Source organism: Scyliorhinus torazame, chromosome 15 (assembly GCF_047496885.1).
Source record: "Scyliorhinus torazame isolate Kashiwa2021f chromosome 15, sScyTor2.1, whole genome shotgun sequence".
Taxonomy (NCBI): Eukaryota; Metazoa; Chordata; class Chondrichthyes; order Carcharhiniformes; family Scyliorhinidae; genus Scyliorhinus; species Scyliorhinus torazame.
Genome location: NC_092721.1, coordinates 9,811,836 through 9,829,347, shown reverse-complemented (window position 1 = coordinate 9,829,347; position 17,512 = coordinate 9,811,836). Strand labels below are relative to the sequence as shown.

General features: G+C 46.0%; 1 protein-coding gene across 3 annotated transcripts in view; it reads left to right on the top strand.

Moving 5' to 3' along the window:
• The window catches only part of pcca (propionyl-CoA carboxylase subunit alpha), a 451,487-nt gene that overhangs the window by 258,249 nt on the left and 175,726 nt on the right, over positions 1-17,512 (top strand). For all 3 annotated transcript variants that reach the window (XM_072476058.1, XM_072476057.1, XM_072476056.1), the window contains one exon: positions 17,279-17,381. In XM_072476058.1, coding sequence (XP_072332159.1) covers positions 17,279-17,381 — 103 coding nt within the window. The remainder of the gene's footprint in view (positions 1-17,278; positions 17,382-17,512) is intronic.

Genomic DNA, 17,512 nt, shown 5'->3' with positions numbered 1-17,512 from the left:
ATAGACTTCCGACCGGGCAGAAGGAGGCCATTCGGCCCATCAGGTCTGCACTGACCCTCTGAAAGAACACTTCACCCAAGCCTATTTCCCCACCCTATCCCAATGACCCAAAAGCCTAGCCTGCATATCCCTGGCACTAAGGGGCAATTTTAGCAGAGCCAATCCACCGAACCTGCACATCTTTGGATTGTGGGAGGAAACCGGAGCACCCGGAGGAAACCCATGCAGACATAGTGAGAACGTGCAAACTCCACTCAGACAGCCACCCGAGGCCGGAATTGAACCTGGGTCCCTGGTGCTGTGAGGCAGCAGTGCTAACCACTATTCTGACCAATCACTTGACTTGCCACTCATATTTGCGCAGTCATATGCTTTTTCCTTAAGTTCGGTGCTTTCCTTGACATTACTTGACCATGAATGATAGGTCCACCCTTCGAATTTTTCTTCATTAGTAGGATTATACTTATTCTGAATATTCTGAAATATCCCCTTCAAAGCCTTGCCACTACTTCTCTATTGATCTATCCTCTAGTCTGGTATCCCAGTTCACTCAGTTTTCATGCCACACAGTTGCCCTTATTTAAGTTTGAAATACTAGTCTAAGACCCACTCTTCTCCCTTTTTCTGGGGGTTTCCTATGTCTGTTTATAAGCTCAGAACCCTCCTCAGCTGGAAGATTAAAACATTAATCAAAGGCTATCGAGTTCCATGAGGCTGGTTTTGTATTTATCCGTGCCTCGCATCAGGTGATTCACAAGATCGCCAAACCAGGTTGAGCTGGTCCAAACCGATCCGGTGAGTTGGATTTGTCGTTAATTTTTAAGATTTTAAAAGTGTGGGTACAGCTTTAAGAGGTTCCAACCTGCCAGGTAGGCACTGCTGTTCATCGCTGAATAAGGGATCTTCCTGTGCTTCCAGTTTTTGTTGGGCTTTCTAAAGGGGGGGAGAGCGGGGGGGAACTGCTCCCTGAAGAAGGGTCTGCGATGCCTGTGTGGGTCGGCTAGCTGCCAAATTAATTTAAACGGTGGTACAGTCGGAATGTGAAGACCAGAACCGTGGGCTAGCCTTTTAGGAAAGTGGACAGTACGGCAGCACGGTGGCGCAGTGGGTTAGCCCTGCTGCCTCACGGGGCCGAGGTCCCAGGTTCGATCCCGGCTCTGGGTCACTGTCCGTGTGGAGTTTGCACGTTCTCCCCATGTTTGCGAGGGTTTAGCCCCCACAACCCAAAGATGTGCAGGCTAGGTGGGTTGGCCACGCTAAATTGCCCCTGAATTGGAAAAAATGATAATTGGATACTCTAAATTTATTTTTAAAAAAAAGGAAAGTGGACAGTGGGAGGGTCCCCGAAGTGGACAAATTTAATTATTAATTTTTATTTTCCTTTGCCAAACTCTGGAGCCACATGTTGAGAATCAGGATTGAGATTAACGGAGAGTTTATTTCAAACAGCGCTTCTAACTGAATGAATGAAAAGGGGTTTCTCATGTGGGAGGGGCTCGGGGAGCCCAGCAAATCACGTCCATATGTTCTGGTCGTGCCTGGCGCTGGATGGGTTTTGGAGGGGTTTTGCGAGGACTATGTCCAAGGTGGTGAACGCCCGGGTCAAGCTGAGCTGGGGATTGGCATTATTTGGGGTATTGGACGAGCCGGGAGTGCAGGAGGCGAAAGAGGCCGGTATTCTGGCATTTGCGTCCCTGGTAGCCCGCCGGAGGATTTTGCTACTATGGAAAGATGCAAAGCCCCCTAGTGTGGAAGCTTGGATCAATGACGTGGCAGGGTTCATTAAGCTGGAGAGGATAAAGTTTGCCTTGCCAGGTTCTGTGCAAGGGTTTTCCAGGCGGAGGCAACCGTTCCTCTACTATCTCGCGGAGCGTTAGGAGGATGTCAGCAGCAGCAGCAGCCCAGGGGTGGGGGGGGGAAGGGGGGTTTCTTTTGGGGTGGCATTTTGAAGGTGGTTTTTTTCCCCTATTTGTGCTTTTAAATGTTATATGGGGGGTTATTGTATGTGGGGGGAATCCAATGTATAATTTCTGATTGTTGTGTTTTTGATTTTTTTTCTTGTTTGGGGGGGGGGAGGCGTTTGTTGAAAAATTTGAATAAATTTATTTTTTTTAAGTAAGAAAAGGGGTTTCTCATGACGCACTGGCCTGGAATTTAAAAAAAAAAAAAATCTCACCCTTGCAGACTGTGAACTCCGCGAGCTGAAGCTGCACTTCCCAGCGAGAGTCGGTGGCGTCTCATGCTCGAGTAAAACTTCCACCTTTTCGCTTCCAGGCTCGGTGGCACAGTGGTTAGCACTGCTGCCACACAGCACCAGGGACCCGGGTTCAATTCTGCCCTTTAGTGTTGCCAATTCGCCTCCGGAGACGCCAATAATGTTGCTCTTTTTAACTGGATACTCATCTGACAATTATTAATGATGTATTGCTTTTCAGAGTCGCCAGGTATCACATGATACCACCACAAGGTTTTACCGGATATCGATCAAAGACCAAACAGCCAGTTAGTTAGTTCAAGTGCAATGATAGTTTATTTACACACAAAAATTACTTCGACATGCAACATAAAACACTACAAGCTAAATTACACCTAACACTACAACAACCTGTACTTAACTTCAGGCACCCGGCTTTATGCAGAGGAACAAGGCCTTTGTTCGGATCTTGCGTGGCTGTGTCTGGAGAAGTGACTTCGTTTCTGCTGGGCTTATCCGTCTGGTAGCGATAGATTATTAAAAAGCAAATTAAAAAATGATGTTAGGGCAGCGCGGTGGCGCAGTGGGTTAGCCCTGCAGCCTCACGGCGCCGAGGTGCCAGGTTCGATCCCGGCTCTGGTTCACTGTCCGTGTGGAGTTTGCACATTCTCCCCGTGTTTGCGAAGGTTTCGCCCCCACAACCCAAAGATGTGCAGGGTAGGTAGATTGGTCATACGAAATTGCCCCTTAATTGGAAAAAATTAATTGGGTACACTAAACTTTCAAAAAAAAAATGATGTGGTGATGCCGCCGTTGGACTGTGGCGGGCACAGTAAGAAGTCTCACAACACTAGGTTAAAGACCATCAGGTTTATTTGAAATCACAAGCTTTCGGAGCGCTGCTCTTCCTCGGGTGAAGTGGAGGCAGATTTGGGACTTCTTCCCTGCAATGAGTTTTTAAAACATAGCTCCAGTATTATACCACAGAAATAACCAGGGCTAGTGCATTCTCATTTTGCTTCCCACCCCTTCAAATTCATTGTGTTCTCCAATGCTGCCAAGTAAAAATTAAAAGTTGGACCTTTATTCAGTACTAGATTTCTGCAAACCTTTTAGAAAGGTTATTAATCAAAGGATTTATTTTTGGAGGGGGGGTTCGCAAGCTTGGAGGAGTTGAGGGGGAAGTTTGAGTTACTGCGTGAGGGGGGGGGGTTTCGGTGTATGCAGGTGCGGAACTTTGGCAGAAAGGTTTTTTCTACCTTTCCGATAGCGCCTGCCTCCTCGTTGGAGGGGGTGCTGTCGGTAATGGGGTTGGAGGGCGGGGTCATATCGACGGTTTATGGGAGGATTTTGGAGGAGGACAAGGTGTCTAGAGGTGGGATTAAGGCCAAGTGGGAGGAGGAGTTGGGGATGCCACTGGGGGAGGGACTGCGGTGTGAGGTGCTGCGGAGGGTGAATGCCTCAACTTTGTGTGCGAGGCTGGGGTCGATACAGTTGAAAATGGTGCACAGGCCGCATATGACAAAGTCAAGGATGGGCCGGCTGTTTGAGGGGGTAGAGGGGCCCAGCTAATCATATGCACATGTTCTGGTCCTGCCCGAAGGTGGAGACATTTTGGGAGGTCGTTTTTCGGCACCATGTCGCCGATCCTGCATGTGGATTTGGAGCCGGGTTCCCTGGGGGGCAGATTTGGGGTGTCGGACCTGCCGGAGTTGCGGGGTGGGGGGGGGGGGGGGGGGGGGGGGGGGGAAAGAGATGTTTTAGCCTTGCAGGTGGGTCCTGTTGGGATGGAGGTCAGTATCTCCACCCTGTCCCTCGGCATGGCAGGGGGATCTAAGGGAGTTCTTGCATCTTCCCTAAGGGGGGGGAATGGCTTCCACTAGAGGTGGGGGTTTGTTTATTTTGCATTTCTGAGATCTAGTTACTGTTAACTGTCAGGGGAGGGGGGGGGGGGGTTGCAGTGTTTATTATATTTGGGGGTGCAATGTTTTTGTTTTGTTTTGTAAAGTGTCAAAATGCAAAAAGTTTGAATAAAATTACCTTTTTTTAAAAAAAGGTTATTAACTAAAATATTTCTAAGTCTAGAACAAGCAGCGACTGTATGTATGATAGAGGTTTGGTGGTGAGGGCTATTGCCTGCACTCAAATAAACCTGAAAAAATTAAAGCCGTGCATTTTTATATGGTGTAGAAATGTTAATTTAGTGTGAACAACTGCAATACATGAAATTCTATTTTATAGGTTGATCCATATGGGGATTTATGACTCAGACTGTATCAACACATCAGATCACCAGCCCGAGAAAGCCAGTGATGTAGCACAACTGTGGGTCATAAACTTCCCAAATAGCTTATTACAGAGCAAACCTAAAACAAATTTTATTTTGAAACCAACAGCATTTAATTACAAACTTAACAGAAAACCTTCCCAAATCTTGAAGTGCCATTTACGTTCCAAATGTTTATTGCAAATCTCTGCTTCAGTAGGTGTTTTAAGTGAATATTTTAGAATTATTTGCTTTTCTATACTCTGTTGAGCGTAAAGACTACTTTGAGTAGAAGACAGATAAATAAGTTACCTGCTTGTAAAGTTAAATGTCATTCTAATAGGTGTGGACAAAAGTACTGGACCAGAATACGAGTATTAAAAGAATCTGTCTCAGTAGGAGAGTGACCTCTGTCTCTGCGTGACATAGTTTCCTTGATGATTTGTGTGTGAGAACAAGAATTCGAAAAGATACTTGCCCTGCTTTTAACTAACATTCAGTTGTTGTAAATGTGAAGCAAAGGCGTTGGAATTTGAAGTAAGGGAAAACCACACATTTAATTTATTATCGACGAACACGTAGACTTCAGATGTTTTGAACAGTCCAACCTAAATAGTCATAATAACTTAAACAAAGTTTAGAAACAGCTAATCCATGATTTACAAAAAAAAATCATAGTTGGTTCATACTTTTGAATGTGAAGACTTGGGGTCAATATGAAAATATTTGTCATGTTGGAACAGAGTGATCTGAATGGGTATGCTTGTTGTAAACAGCCAGGATGAGCAAGCATGTTGAGGATATAACTTCATAGTTCTGGAATTTGGGAATGCTGGACAGCTAAACAAAACCTCTATTTTTTTTTTTGCTGAAGGATTGGACATACAAAATGCAACTGGTGGTGCAACAGGGAGGAAATGCTGCAGTGTAAATCTAGAGTTTGTTATCCACAGAGGGAGCGAGTGTTCAAAGTGCAGAATGATCACAAAATAAATCTCCAGAATTGTTTTGGTTGGAACAGATTCATGCTATTTAAAATTCCTTTAATCCTGACCTTCCTTTGCGTCTGATTATACTTGAAGTTTTCATATAGTTTTTTTTATATTTAAATAGTTCACTTGGTAACACTTCAAGGATTTATTCATTTACCTGTCTGGGGACGTTGGAGAATAAAGATCAATTATTAACAAAATCTAACATTTCATTCAAATTGCTGCCACTTTATCCCATGTGTTTTAAGTGGGCCATCTGTCCAAACATCTCTCCATTTTTTTCTGATCATTTCCTCGACTTATTCATGAACCATGGGAGGGCCTGCTTTGTAGTCTCCATGTAGCTGGTCTTGTCAACCTCCACTGAATACTTCTATATGCTTGCATAACATATCTTTTCACGCTCTTGCAAATTCTCTGAAATCATTTCAGATGAATGACTGACTTCTCCAGTGCGCGTTTGTATGCAAAAACTGACCTCCGCTCCCACGAAACTGGCCACATTATTCTTGTTCATTTTTGTGACTCCCTGCAATGGACGTTATGACTAAGGGTTTCTTAATGATCCTTTCACTGCATAGCTAAGCTACTTAAGATCAGAATTTACTTTCAATGTAAGTCTCTCTCTTTTTAAAATTCAAAGCCTATATCTGATCAATGACATTGTCAGATTATCAGATGTTAGAAGTTGTGCGTCAATTAATGTGCTAAACTTTTCTTGCCTTATAAACAACTGTTTAAATTCCCTCCACTTTTTTTTTAGAAAATATTTTATTCAGGCATTTATGATTTTAACACTTATAAACGGAAGGATTCAACAAAGTCAAAAACCCCACAATAACATTGCCAACCCCCCTAAGCACAGACCCCGACCAACATGGTCCATATATGCAGTCCGTCTCACCCTTCATTGGTTTTCCTACCCTTACTATTCCCTTCACTTTTAGGGAATAAAACCTTGAGAGATGAAAGACATTTAAATAAAATATCAGTGAGCTAAACTTTAATTGATTTTTAGTAAGGCCTTGTACGGCTCCTGATATTTTGCTTTATCTGTATCGATATTATGGAGATTGATAGCTGGGCTCGGTAGGAAAAAGAAAATAAATTATTTGTCATCTCTCTCTCAAGTTGCCCTCTTCGAGATGTTGAACTATGGAAATTATATTTACTGTTTAATTTCTGTTGGAGTCACATTATTATAATAGCTGCCACCATGATAGAAATTATATTATTGTTACGCTGTGTTTTGCAACACGGAAATAGACTATTCAGCCGAGCAGATCAATGCCTGTGTTTGTGCTGCACATGGATATCCTCCCATTCCTACTCCTTCTCACTCTGTCGACACAACCGTCCGTCCCTTTCTTTCTTCTGTTGGCCTTTCAGTTGAGATGTTGAACTGAGGCCCTTTAAGCCCCCATCAAGTGGATGCAAAGGTTCCCATTTTGAAGAAGGGATCTGGATTTACCCCTGATTTCCTAATTGATATCTAACCCTCAACCAATATCACTTATGGACTATCTGGTCATCATTGCATTCCCGTGTGTGCGAACTTGCTTTGTGCAGGTTGGCTGCTGCGTTTCCTACATTACAAATGACCACTAGCATTTCATTAGCTAGGAAAGCATTTTGGACGTCCAGTGCCCTTGCAAGTTGACATATATTAAATACAAAGTTAAAACGAGATACTGCGGATACTGGAGACCCGGAATAAAAACAGAGCGTGCTGGATTCAGCAGGTTTGGCAGCATCTGATGAACGAGACACAGAGTTGACAAGTTGTTGATGACTTTTCATTGGAACCCTTTGTTTAGTCAGATGAAAAGTCATAGTCGACTCAAAACATTAACTCTGCTTCTTTCAGGGCAGCACGGTGGCACAGTGGGTTAGCCCTGTTGTCTCACGGCGCCGAGGTCCCAGGTTCGATCCCGGCTCTGGGTCACTGTCCGTGTGGAGTTTGCACATTCTCCCCCTGTTTGCGTGGGTTTCGACACCACAACCCAAAGATGTGCAGGGCAGGTGGATTGGCCTCGCTAACTTGCCCCTTAATTGGAAGAAATGAATTGGGTACTCTAAATTTTTAAAAAGTTTTTAAAAAACTTTGCTTCTTTCTCCACTTATGCTGCGTGACTTGCTGGATGTTTTCAGCACTTTGTTGATATTTTATATACATTCAGTTACTACTTCTTTTCTCTCTTTTTCTTGCTCCCTTGAATTGTCTTTCTTGTTTTGCCTCTCTTTTACTCTCATTCTCTTTTAAAATTTCTCATTCTCTATTTCTTTTTGTCCAATTTGCTGTCGTGCGTCAGTAAAATTATAATCATTGCGACGGAAACTGATACACTTTGGAACAGCTCCGTGCTTTGCCTGAGCTTTGACGCTTAAATGATTGCTGGGTCTCGAAATTCAGAACCGGAGGAGATGCAAATAAAGGATAAGTTCGCCGAGGTAGAATAGTGAGAGACTGAGCTTCCAACGCCAGTGTCCCTGAGCTGGCAACAGCCAACCATCATAAACCAGGCAGCGCAAGGGTGGCAGTGTCAAGGTGACAGCTGGGCACGGCCTAGTACCTAAGTTCCAGAGGGAGGGCCAAGGGGCCACCCTGCACTGACCCTGACCACCCGGGGGCTTCCATGGCCTGAGAGACCCCATGGGTGCCGTTGCGCCTGGTCCATGTTTGTGGGACCAGTACTGAACGGTGCCTGACTGCAGCCTCGCTGAGGAGGCTGGCAGAGCCTGGGTAAGCCTGCCTAAGTAGGTTTAAAACCTACAAAGTCATGTGCCCTTTGTTCACACCCCTTTTGGGCAGGGTTATGATGCTACGTCTCGCAGGACTTGGGTGTATCCCGCCTTGTAAACGCTGCCGGGAAGCCTCTCCCAGGATCTACCGGCCGCGTTGCGCTCAAGTGAGAGTGCAACGTGACCGATTGATTGCGCCCACAGTCTCTTCCATGAGGGGTAACATCTCCCCAGCATCCACCCTGTCAATTCCCCTCAGCATCTTGCATGTTTCAATAAGATCACCTCTCATTCTTCCAAACGCCAGTGGATGCATACGCAATCTGTCCAACCTTTCCTCATAAGATAACCTCTCACCCCAGGAATCAGTCAGGTGAACTTTCTTGGAATTGCTTTTAATGCAATTGTTATTCTTTTTCAAGTACGGGGACCAAAACTGAACACAGTATTCCAGATTTGTATCGTGTCTTTCGCAGCATCAGGATGTTCCAGTGCATGTTGCAGCTGATGAAGTACATCCTGAAATATAGTCACTGTTGTAATGTAGAGAATATGGCAGCCAATTTTCACACAGCAAGCTCCCACAAACAGCAATATGGTAACGACCAGATAATCTGTTTAGCGGTGATGCAGCAGGGTATTTATTATTGGGTTGGGCCCCTCCTGGCTCTGCACTCAGTTGAGTTCTTGACTGGCAGGGTTTCCACAGGATCAGTTTCCCCAGGTGTAACCTGTGAGGGAGCTGGCTGTTCCAGGACTAAGTAATGTCAGAGTGGGGATCTGAGGTGGGTGTTTGGCCTCCCACTTTCATTTGCAAAGATGCTAACATCTGCATCATTTGTAGGGAAAGGACCTCTCTTGTTTGTCAACGCCCAATATCACTTCTGGCACACTTCCAGTCGGAAATGTACTTGTGCTTCTAGCCTGCTGGTTTGGGGTGTAATTAGGGACGTACACCCCAATTTCTAGGTCCCGATTGATCCTTGCCTCCGCTCATTTGCTGGTGAGACCCTCATCTACACTTTTGCTATCTCTAGATTTGACTATTCCAATACTCTCCTGGCCTGTCTCTCACCTTCCACCCTCAATAAACTCAAACACGTGAAAAACTCTGCTGCCTGTATTCTAACTCGCACCAAGTCCCATTCCTCTATCACCCCTGGTCTCACAGACCTACACTGACTCGGGATCCGGCCATGTCCCAACTTTAAAATTCCCATGTTCCCGGTATGATGGCACTGTGGTTAGCACTGCTGCCTCACAGCGGCAGGGATCCTGGTTCAATTCCAGCCTTGGGTGACTGTCTCTGTCCGGGTGCTCCAGTTTCCTCTCACAGTCCAAAGATGTGCAGATTAGCTGGGGTTATGGGGATGGTGCTCTTTCAGAGGGTCAGTGAAGACTTGATGGGCCGAATAGCCTCCTTCGGCACTGTAGGAATTCTATGGTTCCTGTTTAAACCACCCTGCATGCCCTCACCCCTTTTTATCACTGCAACCTCCTCCTTCAGCTCTCTGAGGTCTCTACGCTGCACCAATTTTGGTACATTGCTGATCTCCTCTGCACCATCATTACCAGTTAAACATTCAGCTCTGGAATTCCCTTCCTAAACCTCTCCACATCTCTCTCTCTCTCTCTCTCTCTCATCCCGGCTCTGGGTCTGCGTGGGTGGGGAGATGTGCAAGGTAGGTGCATTGGCCCCTTAATTGGAAAAAAATAATTAAAAAACCCCCCAAAAAATTAAGGCGCAATATGAATGCAAGTTGCTATTCTTCACGGTGCCTGCAAGCAGTTAACGTGTTCCGACCAGGTAAAAAGAAAGAACCCACTTTTGAAACTTGTTTTTGTGACATTGACAAAATCGTAAGGAATAATCTCTTTGAACTCGACGATGAATGAATGTTCTGCATATTACAGATGAATTGTTTGGCGCCTGGAGTTTCTCTTGTTTAAAATTTCAACAAAAAATAGTCACTGCACCGTGGGGTGGAACTTTAACAAGCAGAGTTTGCATTTGGGCAGTTCATGCGTGGGTAGGTCATGTCGTTGTCCGAAAGGCATCGCTGTGTTGCAATACCAATTTAGTCTGTTTGTTTGAGGTGTATTTGTAATCTTATAATATTTTTCAAAAATCAAAGAAATCAATTGTCAGTGCCTTCTAAGCAATCAATTGAACAAATGACTGCACTGTTCAATCTTGTCTGCTGCAATTCTAACCCTTTTTAATGCACATTTCTTCGGCAGTGTAATACCCAAATGGTTCCAGCTTTTAAAAATTGCCAAACCTTTTGAAATGCATTTGGTAAAATGGAACCACTGGTTATATATCTGAAATAATTTTGTTATGCTTGTGATTTGTGTGCTTTGCAAAGGTGTAAAACACTGATTTTATTTAATATTTTGGCTTTAATGGTATTGTGTACCATGTATTGTTGTTAAATTGACATCTCAGTAGCAACGTCTCTTCTGTTGACCTCCAGCTAAGGCAGAAGATTGGTGCAAAAACTAATTAAGCTATTAAAGTAATAGCTGGTGATACTGAGCCGAATCTTACTCTTATGGACAATTTGAGTTCTTATTGGCCTAATTTGTACGTGAATATGGTAGAAAGATGCACAGCATCAGTTTTTAACAGAATCTGGGCCGTAATTGGAAAATATATTTCTGTGAGCAACCTTTGCGAGATAAGAGTGTTCAGCGGCAAGGTGCTAAGGATGAAGTTAAGATTGAGATCAGCCATAGTCCAATCCAATTGCTGAATGGGCTGGAGGGGCATACGTTCCAAACAGATTGTGTGGAATGGTTTCACTTTGAAGCAGAATGGTAGATCTAATGCGCATTACTGCTGGCGGTCCTAGTATAACCCAAAATTATGAATGATTAATGATTCTGCAACTGCATGAGAGCACTAGCTTTGTGCCTGCCTTATCCAGGGTTTGCAGTATATTAAGCACTTGGAGTAAGGTTTCTCTGAGCACCATCAATTGATGAATTTGTTGCCTTGCCCGTAACAGCAATTGCATTACTATCCCAATACCCGAGGTATGTATCTAGAGAGTTAGACAGGGTTGATCAACAGCATCACACCCCAGCACGTGGCTTAGAGCAAGCTGGTACAGTTAGACTGAGTTACTACGGTTAGATTAGCAGAGAGTCAAACTCATTTGAGAACTGTGTTTGTTCAATAAACTACTCACTTCAGAGTCTGGAGCATCCTTCAGTTAAGACTGCATCAAGTAGCAGCCTGTGTTATCCGAAGCAGCATAACACAACATGGTACCAGCAGTGACTGTTCAATCTATTTAGTTCAACTCGGCAAGATCCGTGACAACTACCTACTGAATACAGGCACAGTGGACAAGATTCAGACTCCTCATCAGCTCAGGACCTCCGGCAATCTTAGTGTCAACTGGCGATCATTCAAGCAGAAATTTCAACAAGACATGGAAGCATCCGACCTCAATGGCGCGACCGATGCTCGGAAGATAGCTCTTCTACTCACCACTGCGGGTGACCATGCGATAGAGATCTTCCACTCCTTTCACTTTTCCAAAGGGCAGGGCAAAACGAAGTATCAAACCATCCTGGACAAATCCGACAGCCACTGCAAGGTGGACACCAACAAAATCTTCGAGCGCTACATCTTCAAGCAGAGGATGAGGATGCAAGGTAAAGACAAATCCTTCGACTCCTATCTAACTTGGGCAGCACGGTGGCGCAGTGGGTTAGCCCTGCTGCCTCAGGGCGCCGAGGTCCCAGGTTCGATCCCGGCTCTGGGTTACTGTCTGTGTGGAGTTTGCACGTTCTCCCCGTGTTTGCGTGGGTTTTGCCCCACAACCCAAAGATGTGCAGGCTAGGTGGATTGGCCTCTATAAAATTGCCCCATAATTGGAAAAAATGAATGGGGTACTCTAAATTAAAAAAAAAAACTCCTATCTAACTAACCTTAGACTGCTGGCGCAATCCTGCAACTTCAGTGACATCACTGACTCCATGATCAGAGACCAAATCGTTTTTGGAGTCCACTCTGATCCTCTGCGAGAGCAATTGTTGAAAATGAAGCACATGACCCTGTCAGTCGCGATTGAAACGTGTACTGTGCATGAGCACTCTAAAAATCGCTCTTCACAGTACAAAACGGCAGAAAGTGAAAAACAAGCCTCCCACGAGGGGGAGAGTGTTCAGGCCATCTCCCGGATGCAGCGCCTCCACATTGACGAAAGCAGCCATTTCGCACTTTTCCCAGGGCCCAACGCATGCGCAATGCGATCGGGAACACAAAACGGCCGAAAACCGCACTGCGCAGATGCAGACGTCCGAGAACCACACCGCGCATGCGCATCGACGCACTGAGCATCATGACGTGTGCAAACTGCAGCACCACCCGTTTTTTAAAAAACTGCCCTGCAAGAGGCAAACGCTGTTTAAACTCTGGGAAACCAAACCACTATGCAGCCCTGTGCAGATCTGCACCACCAGTCAGGAACCAGCGCTCCCAATTCCGACAGCGGCGCATCAGAAGTTGCAACACCGAATGCATGACTCTGAGCCAGGCAGTGCGACGGATCCAGATGATGAATACCTGGACACTTACCGAGTGGGTATTATTACGAAGTGCGAATACGCCACACATCGCGAGTCCAATCAATCCTTGCCGTGGATTCCGAGGACGAATGGCATGCAGTGATGAAGGCCAACCACTGCCCCATCCAGTTCAAACTGGACATAGGTGCCTCCGCCAACCTGATTTCGCTGATGGACTTCAAGAGAATCAAGAAGCCCCCCACAATCCTTCCAGCTGCCTGCAAACTCCTGGACTTCAATGGAAACGCAATCAAGACACTGGGGTCCTGCCATCTGCAGGTGTCCAGCCGACACACACAAGCAAGCTTACGCTTCGAGATTGTTAAACCAGACAGGGCGTCCCTGCTAGGTGAGCGCGGCTGCAAGCAACTGAAACTCATTCAAAGGGTCCACACCACGACGCCATCCCATTCGGATCTTCAGGCCAGCATCAACGACATCCTAACCCAGTACCCAGGTGTATTTAGCGGGATGACAAGTCTGCCGTACGAGTACAAGATTCTACTGCGGCCTGATGCCAAGCCAGTGGTCCACGCACCACGACGTGTCCCTGCTCCACTGAGAGAGCGCTGGAAGGCAGAGCTCATGTGTCTACAACAAAAAGGCATCATCTCCAAGGTCACTGAACCAACCGACTGGGTCAGCTCGATGGTGTGCATAAAGAAGCCTTTGGGGGACCTACGCATCTGCATTGACCCAAGGATCTAAACAAAAACATTATGAAGGGAACATTACCCCATCCCGAAGAGGGAAGAAATCACGAGTGAGATGGCACACGCGCGCTTCTTCACAAAATTGGATGCATCCCAATGATTTTGGCAAATCCAACTTGAAGAATCCAGCAGAAGGCTCTGCACCTTCAACACGCCTTTTGGCAGATTCTGCTACAACCGAATGCCATTTGGCATCATCTCGGCATCAGAGATTTTCCATCGCATCATGGAACAGATGATGGAGGGAATAGAAGGGGTTCGTGTCTACATTGACGATATCATAATCTGGTCCACAATCCCAGAGGAACATGTGTCACGACTCAAGAAAGTATTCTGACGCATACCTGAACGTGGCCTCAAGCTAAACAGGTCCAAGTGCTGTTTTGGGGCATCCAAGCTGAAATTCCTGGGCGATCAGATTTTGCGACACGGTGTGCGCCCGGATACAGACAAAATTAAAGCCATCGAGGCAATGAAAGTCCCCGAGGGCAAGAAGGCAGCACTGCGCTTCCTGGGAATGATCAATTTCCTTGGCAAGTTCATCCCGAATGTGGCCACACACACCATGGCCCTACGCAACCTGGTGAAAAAAATCAACCGCCTTTGAGTGGAAGGCGGAGCACCGAACAGAGTGGCTGGAGCTGAAAGCCAAGCTCACCACTGCACCCGTCCTTGCATTCTTTGACCCAGACCGAGAGACCAAGATATCCACAGATGTGAGTCAGGATGGCATTGGGGTTGTGTTGCTTCAAAGAGACGACACGTCATCCTGGGTACACGTCGTACATGTCAGGGGCAATGACATCCACTGAGATCGGATATGCGCAGATTGAGAAGGAGTGTTTAGGTCTTCTCACCGGCATCCTCAAATTTCATGATTATGTCTACGGCTTGCCAACATTTACTGTTGAGACAGATCATAGGCCTCTGGTCCACATCATCCAAAAAGACCTGAATGACATGACGCCTCGTTTGCAGAGAATTCTGCTCAAACTCCGGAGGTATGATTTCAATTTGGTATACACACCTGGCATGGGGCTCATCATCGCCGATGCATTGTCCCGCTCCCTCAACTCACCCAGTGAACCACTGGAGATCATCCAGCACATTGAATTGCAGGTACAACTATGTGCAAGCACTCTCCCGGCAACAGAAGAGAAGATTGTTCTCATCCGAGAAGAGACGGCCAAAGACCCCCTGTTGCAGCGAGTCATCCACAACCTCAGCAATGGCTGGCAGAAAGGGCAATGCCCTCAATTCTACAACGTCAAGGACGACCTGACGCTGATTGACGGCATCCTGCTCAAGCTGGACAGGATAGTCATCCCGCTACGTCTCCAGAGCATGGTGCTGCGGCAGACTCATGAGGGACCCCTGGGCGTAGGAAAGTGCAGACGTAGGGCCCGGCAAGCTGTCTACTGGCCCGGCATCAACCAGGACATCACGGACATGGTCCTGAACTGCGAAACCTGTCAGAGGTTCCAGCCAGCGCAGAGCAAGGAGACGCTCCAATCACATGACCTAGAGACCTCCCTATGGTCCAAGGTTGGCATTGACCTATTCCACGCGAATGGTCGCGACTATATCTTAATCATCGATTATTTTTTGAACTATCCTGAGGTGCTGAAGCTGCCAGACCTCACCTCACGGACCGTCATCAAAGCGTGTAAAGAGACATTCTCGCGGCATGGCATCCCGAACACCGTCATGAGCGACAATGGCCCGTGCGTCCACTGTCGAGAATGGTCCACGTTTGCCAAGAGCTACAATTTCAGGCATGTCACCTCCAGTCCGCACTATCCACAGTCCAATGGCAAAGTCGAGAAAGGGGTGCCCATCGTTAAGCAGCTCGTCCGCAAGGTCTCGGACTCCCCTTCCGACATACACCTTGCACTACTTGCGTACCGGGCGACTCCCTTGTCCACTGGCATGTCGCTCAACTGCTGATGAACAGGGACCTGCGGACGACACTTCCAGCCATACACCTGCCCAACCTTGACCACCTCCCGGTGCTGCAGAAGATGCAGCAGAAGATGCAGCAGCTTCGCGACAGCCAGAAGCAGGGCTATGATGCACATGCCACCGATCTGGACGTGCTATCCCCGGCAGACACGGTCAGGATCAAGATACCGGATGGTGGGTGATCTGCTCCGGCTGTCGTTGTTCGACAGGCCGCGCCCAGGTCCTATGTCATACGTATGGCTGATGGCTCCATTGTGCGAAGGAAACGAAGGGCACTGCGAAAGGTTGCTTGCCCACAACCACTTTCCCCTCCATTTCCACATGTCAAACTGCCACCTCCTGACAACTCGAACCACGAGGCCACCAGTCGTGCCTCCCACTTGCCTGTCAAGACACAGTCATCCCCTCCACCACCTCTCCGGCGGTCGACGAGGATCAGATGCAAGCCTCAGAGACTGGACTTATGAGCATTTGTTTTGTTTGTTCTGTTCTGTATTCCTCAGTCAGTCACATTAGACAGACACATTCACATGTATATACATCTACAAAAAAAAGGGGCAGATGTCATGCTGTGCAAACATGCAACCAATGAACACTCAGAATAGGACACACCAATGAGCAGTCAGGACACTCCGAGGTGGCATCACCACAAGGGGGCATGACATAAATACTAGAAAAGGGATGAGGCACTCACACCCTGCCTCTTTCCACAGACAGACATCTAGAGAGTTAGACAGGGTTGATCAGCAGCATCACACCCCAGCACGTGGCTTAGAGCAAGCTGCTCCAGTTAGACTGAGTTACTACAGTTAGATTAGCAGAGAGTCGAACTGATTTGAGAACTGTGTTAATAGTTCAATAAACACGTTGAACTAATTTCAGAGTCTGGAGCATCCTTTAGTTAAGACTTCATCAAGCAGCAGCCTGTGTTATCCGAAGCAGCATAACACAACAGATTCTACCCAGAGAGTTGTTAGACCGTAGAACTTGCAACCGTATGCAATGATTGAGGCCAATAGTATAGATACTTTTGTGCGAACGGTTGATAAATATATGAGGGAGTAAGCGATAGAAGGTTAATTCGATAGGATGAAGAAAGAGGCTTGTGTGGAGCATAAACAGTAGCATCGACTAGTCGGCAGAATGGTCTGTTTCTGCGCTGTATGTTCCATGTAAGATTTTCTTTGCTTTTCACATGTCTTCAAGTTCTAGAAAGTATTTTCCATAAGACACCGCTGCTTACTACCATGAAGCAAATGATCAGAGTAGTTCGACACGCGCTGCGTCCTCTTGAATAAAATCCAGAATTGCATTTTTTTTTGTGGTGCGGAAATGCTTTTGGTCTTGAAAGTGTTGGCTGAAAATGACGTTAACTGCTGCAATTTGTTTCTTTTGATTCATACATTGAATTTGATCTCAATGTCGAAATACTCCAGCAAATCTATAATGGAGATAATTGCCAGAGCCAAACATGTACACGTTAATGATAAGAATTTTACAAGCACATTTTCCAGCAATATCACTTATTAACATTTGATTATTTTTTTTAAACAGACGTCTTGTTCTCATGGGGAGAGCATGTTTTGTTTTGTTTTGTGTGCAAGCTCCTTTCAAGTTTGCAGGTCTGGTGATGAAAGAGCAATTTCTTTCAATTTGGGCAGAAAACGTTTCAAAAACGTTCACTGGTTGATCGTTAATAAAATAAGACTCAAATTCGAGTGACACTTCAATTATTGAGTGCCTTTAATATATCGCTGTGATCCAAGTTTACTGAGCACATCTATTTCATCTTTTAGAAATAAAATGTTCTTCGTTCTTGCGTCTGCAGGATTCCTGCTGCTAAACAAGACCAGAAGAGCTGGGAGCTGTCAGTACAGCTGGATGATGGGGTGCATTCTGTTACTGTCTCACGATCGGGGTCATCATACAGTGTAAGCTTGAAACAATATCTCTGCCTTTTAAACCTAATATAAAGTTGCTAACGCAGCGCATTGTTTGCTGTCAACCTTCTTCAAGTGTGCTGCAAATTAGAACTGCAGTTTATTGGTGAACAACACGTCAT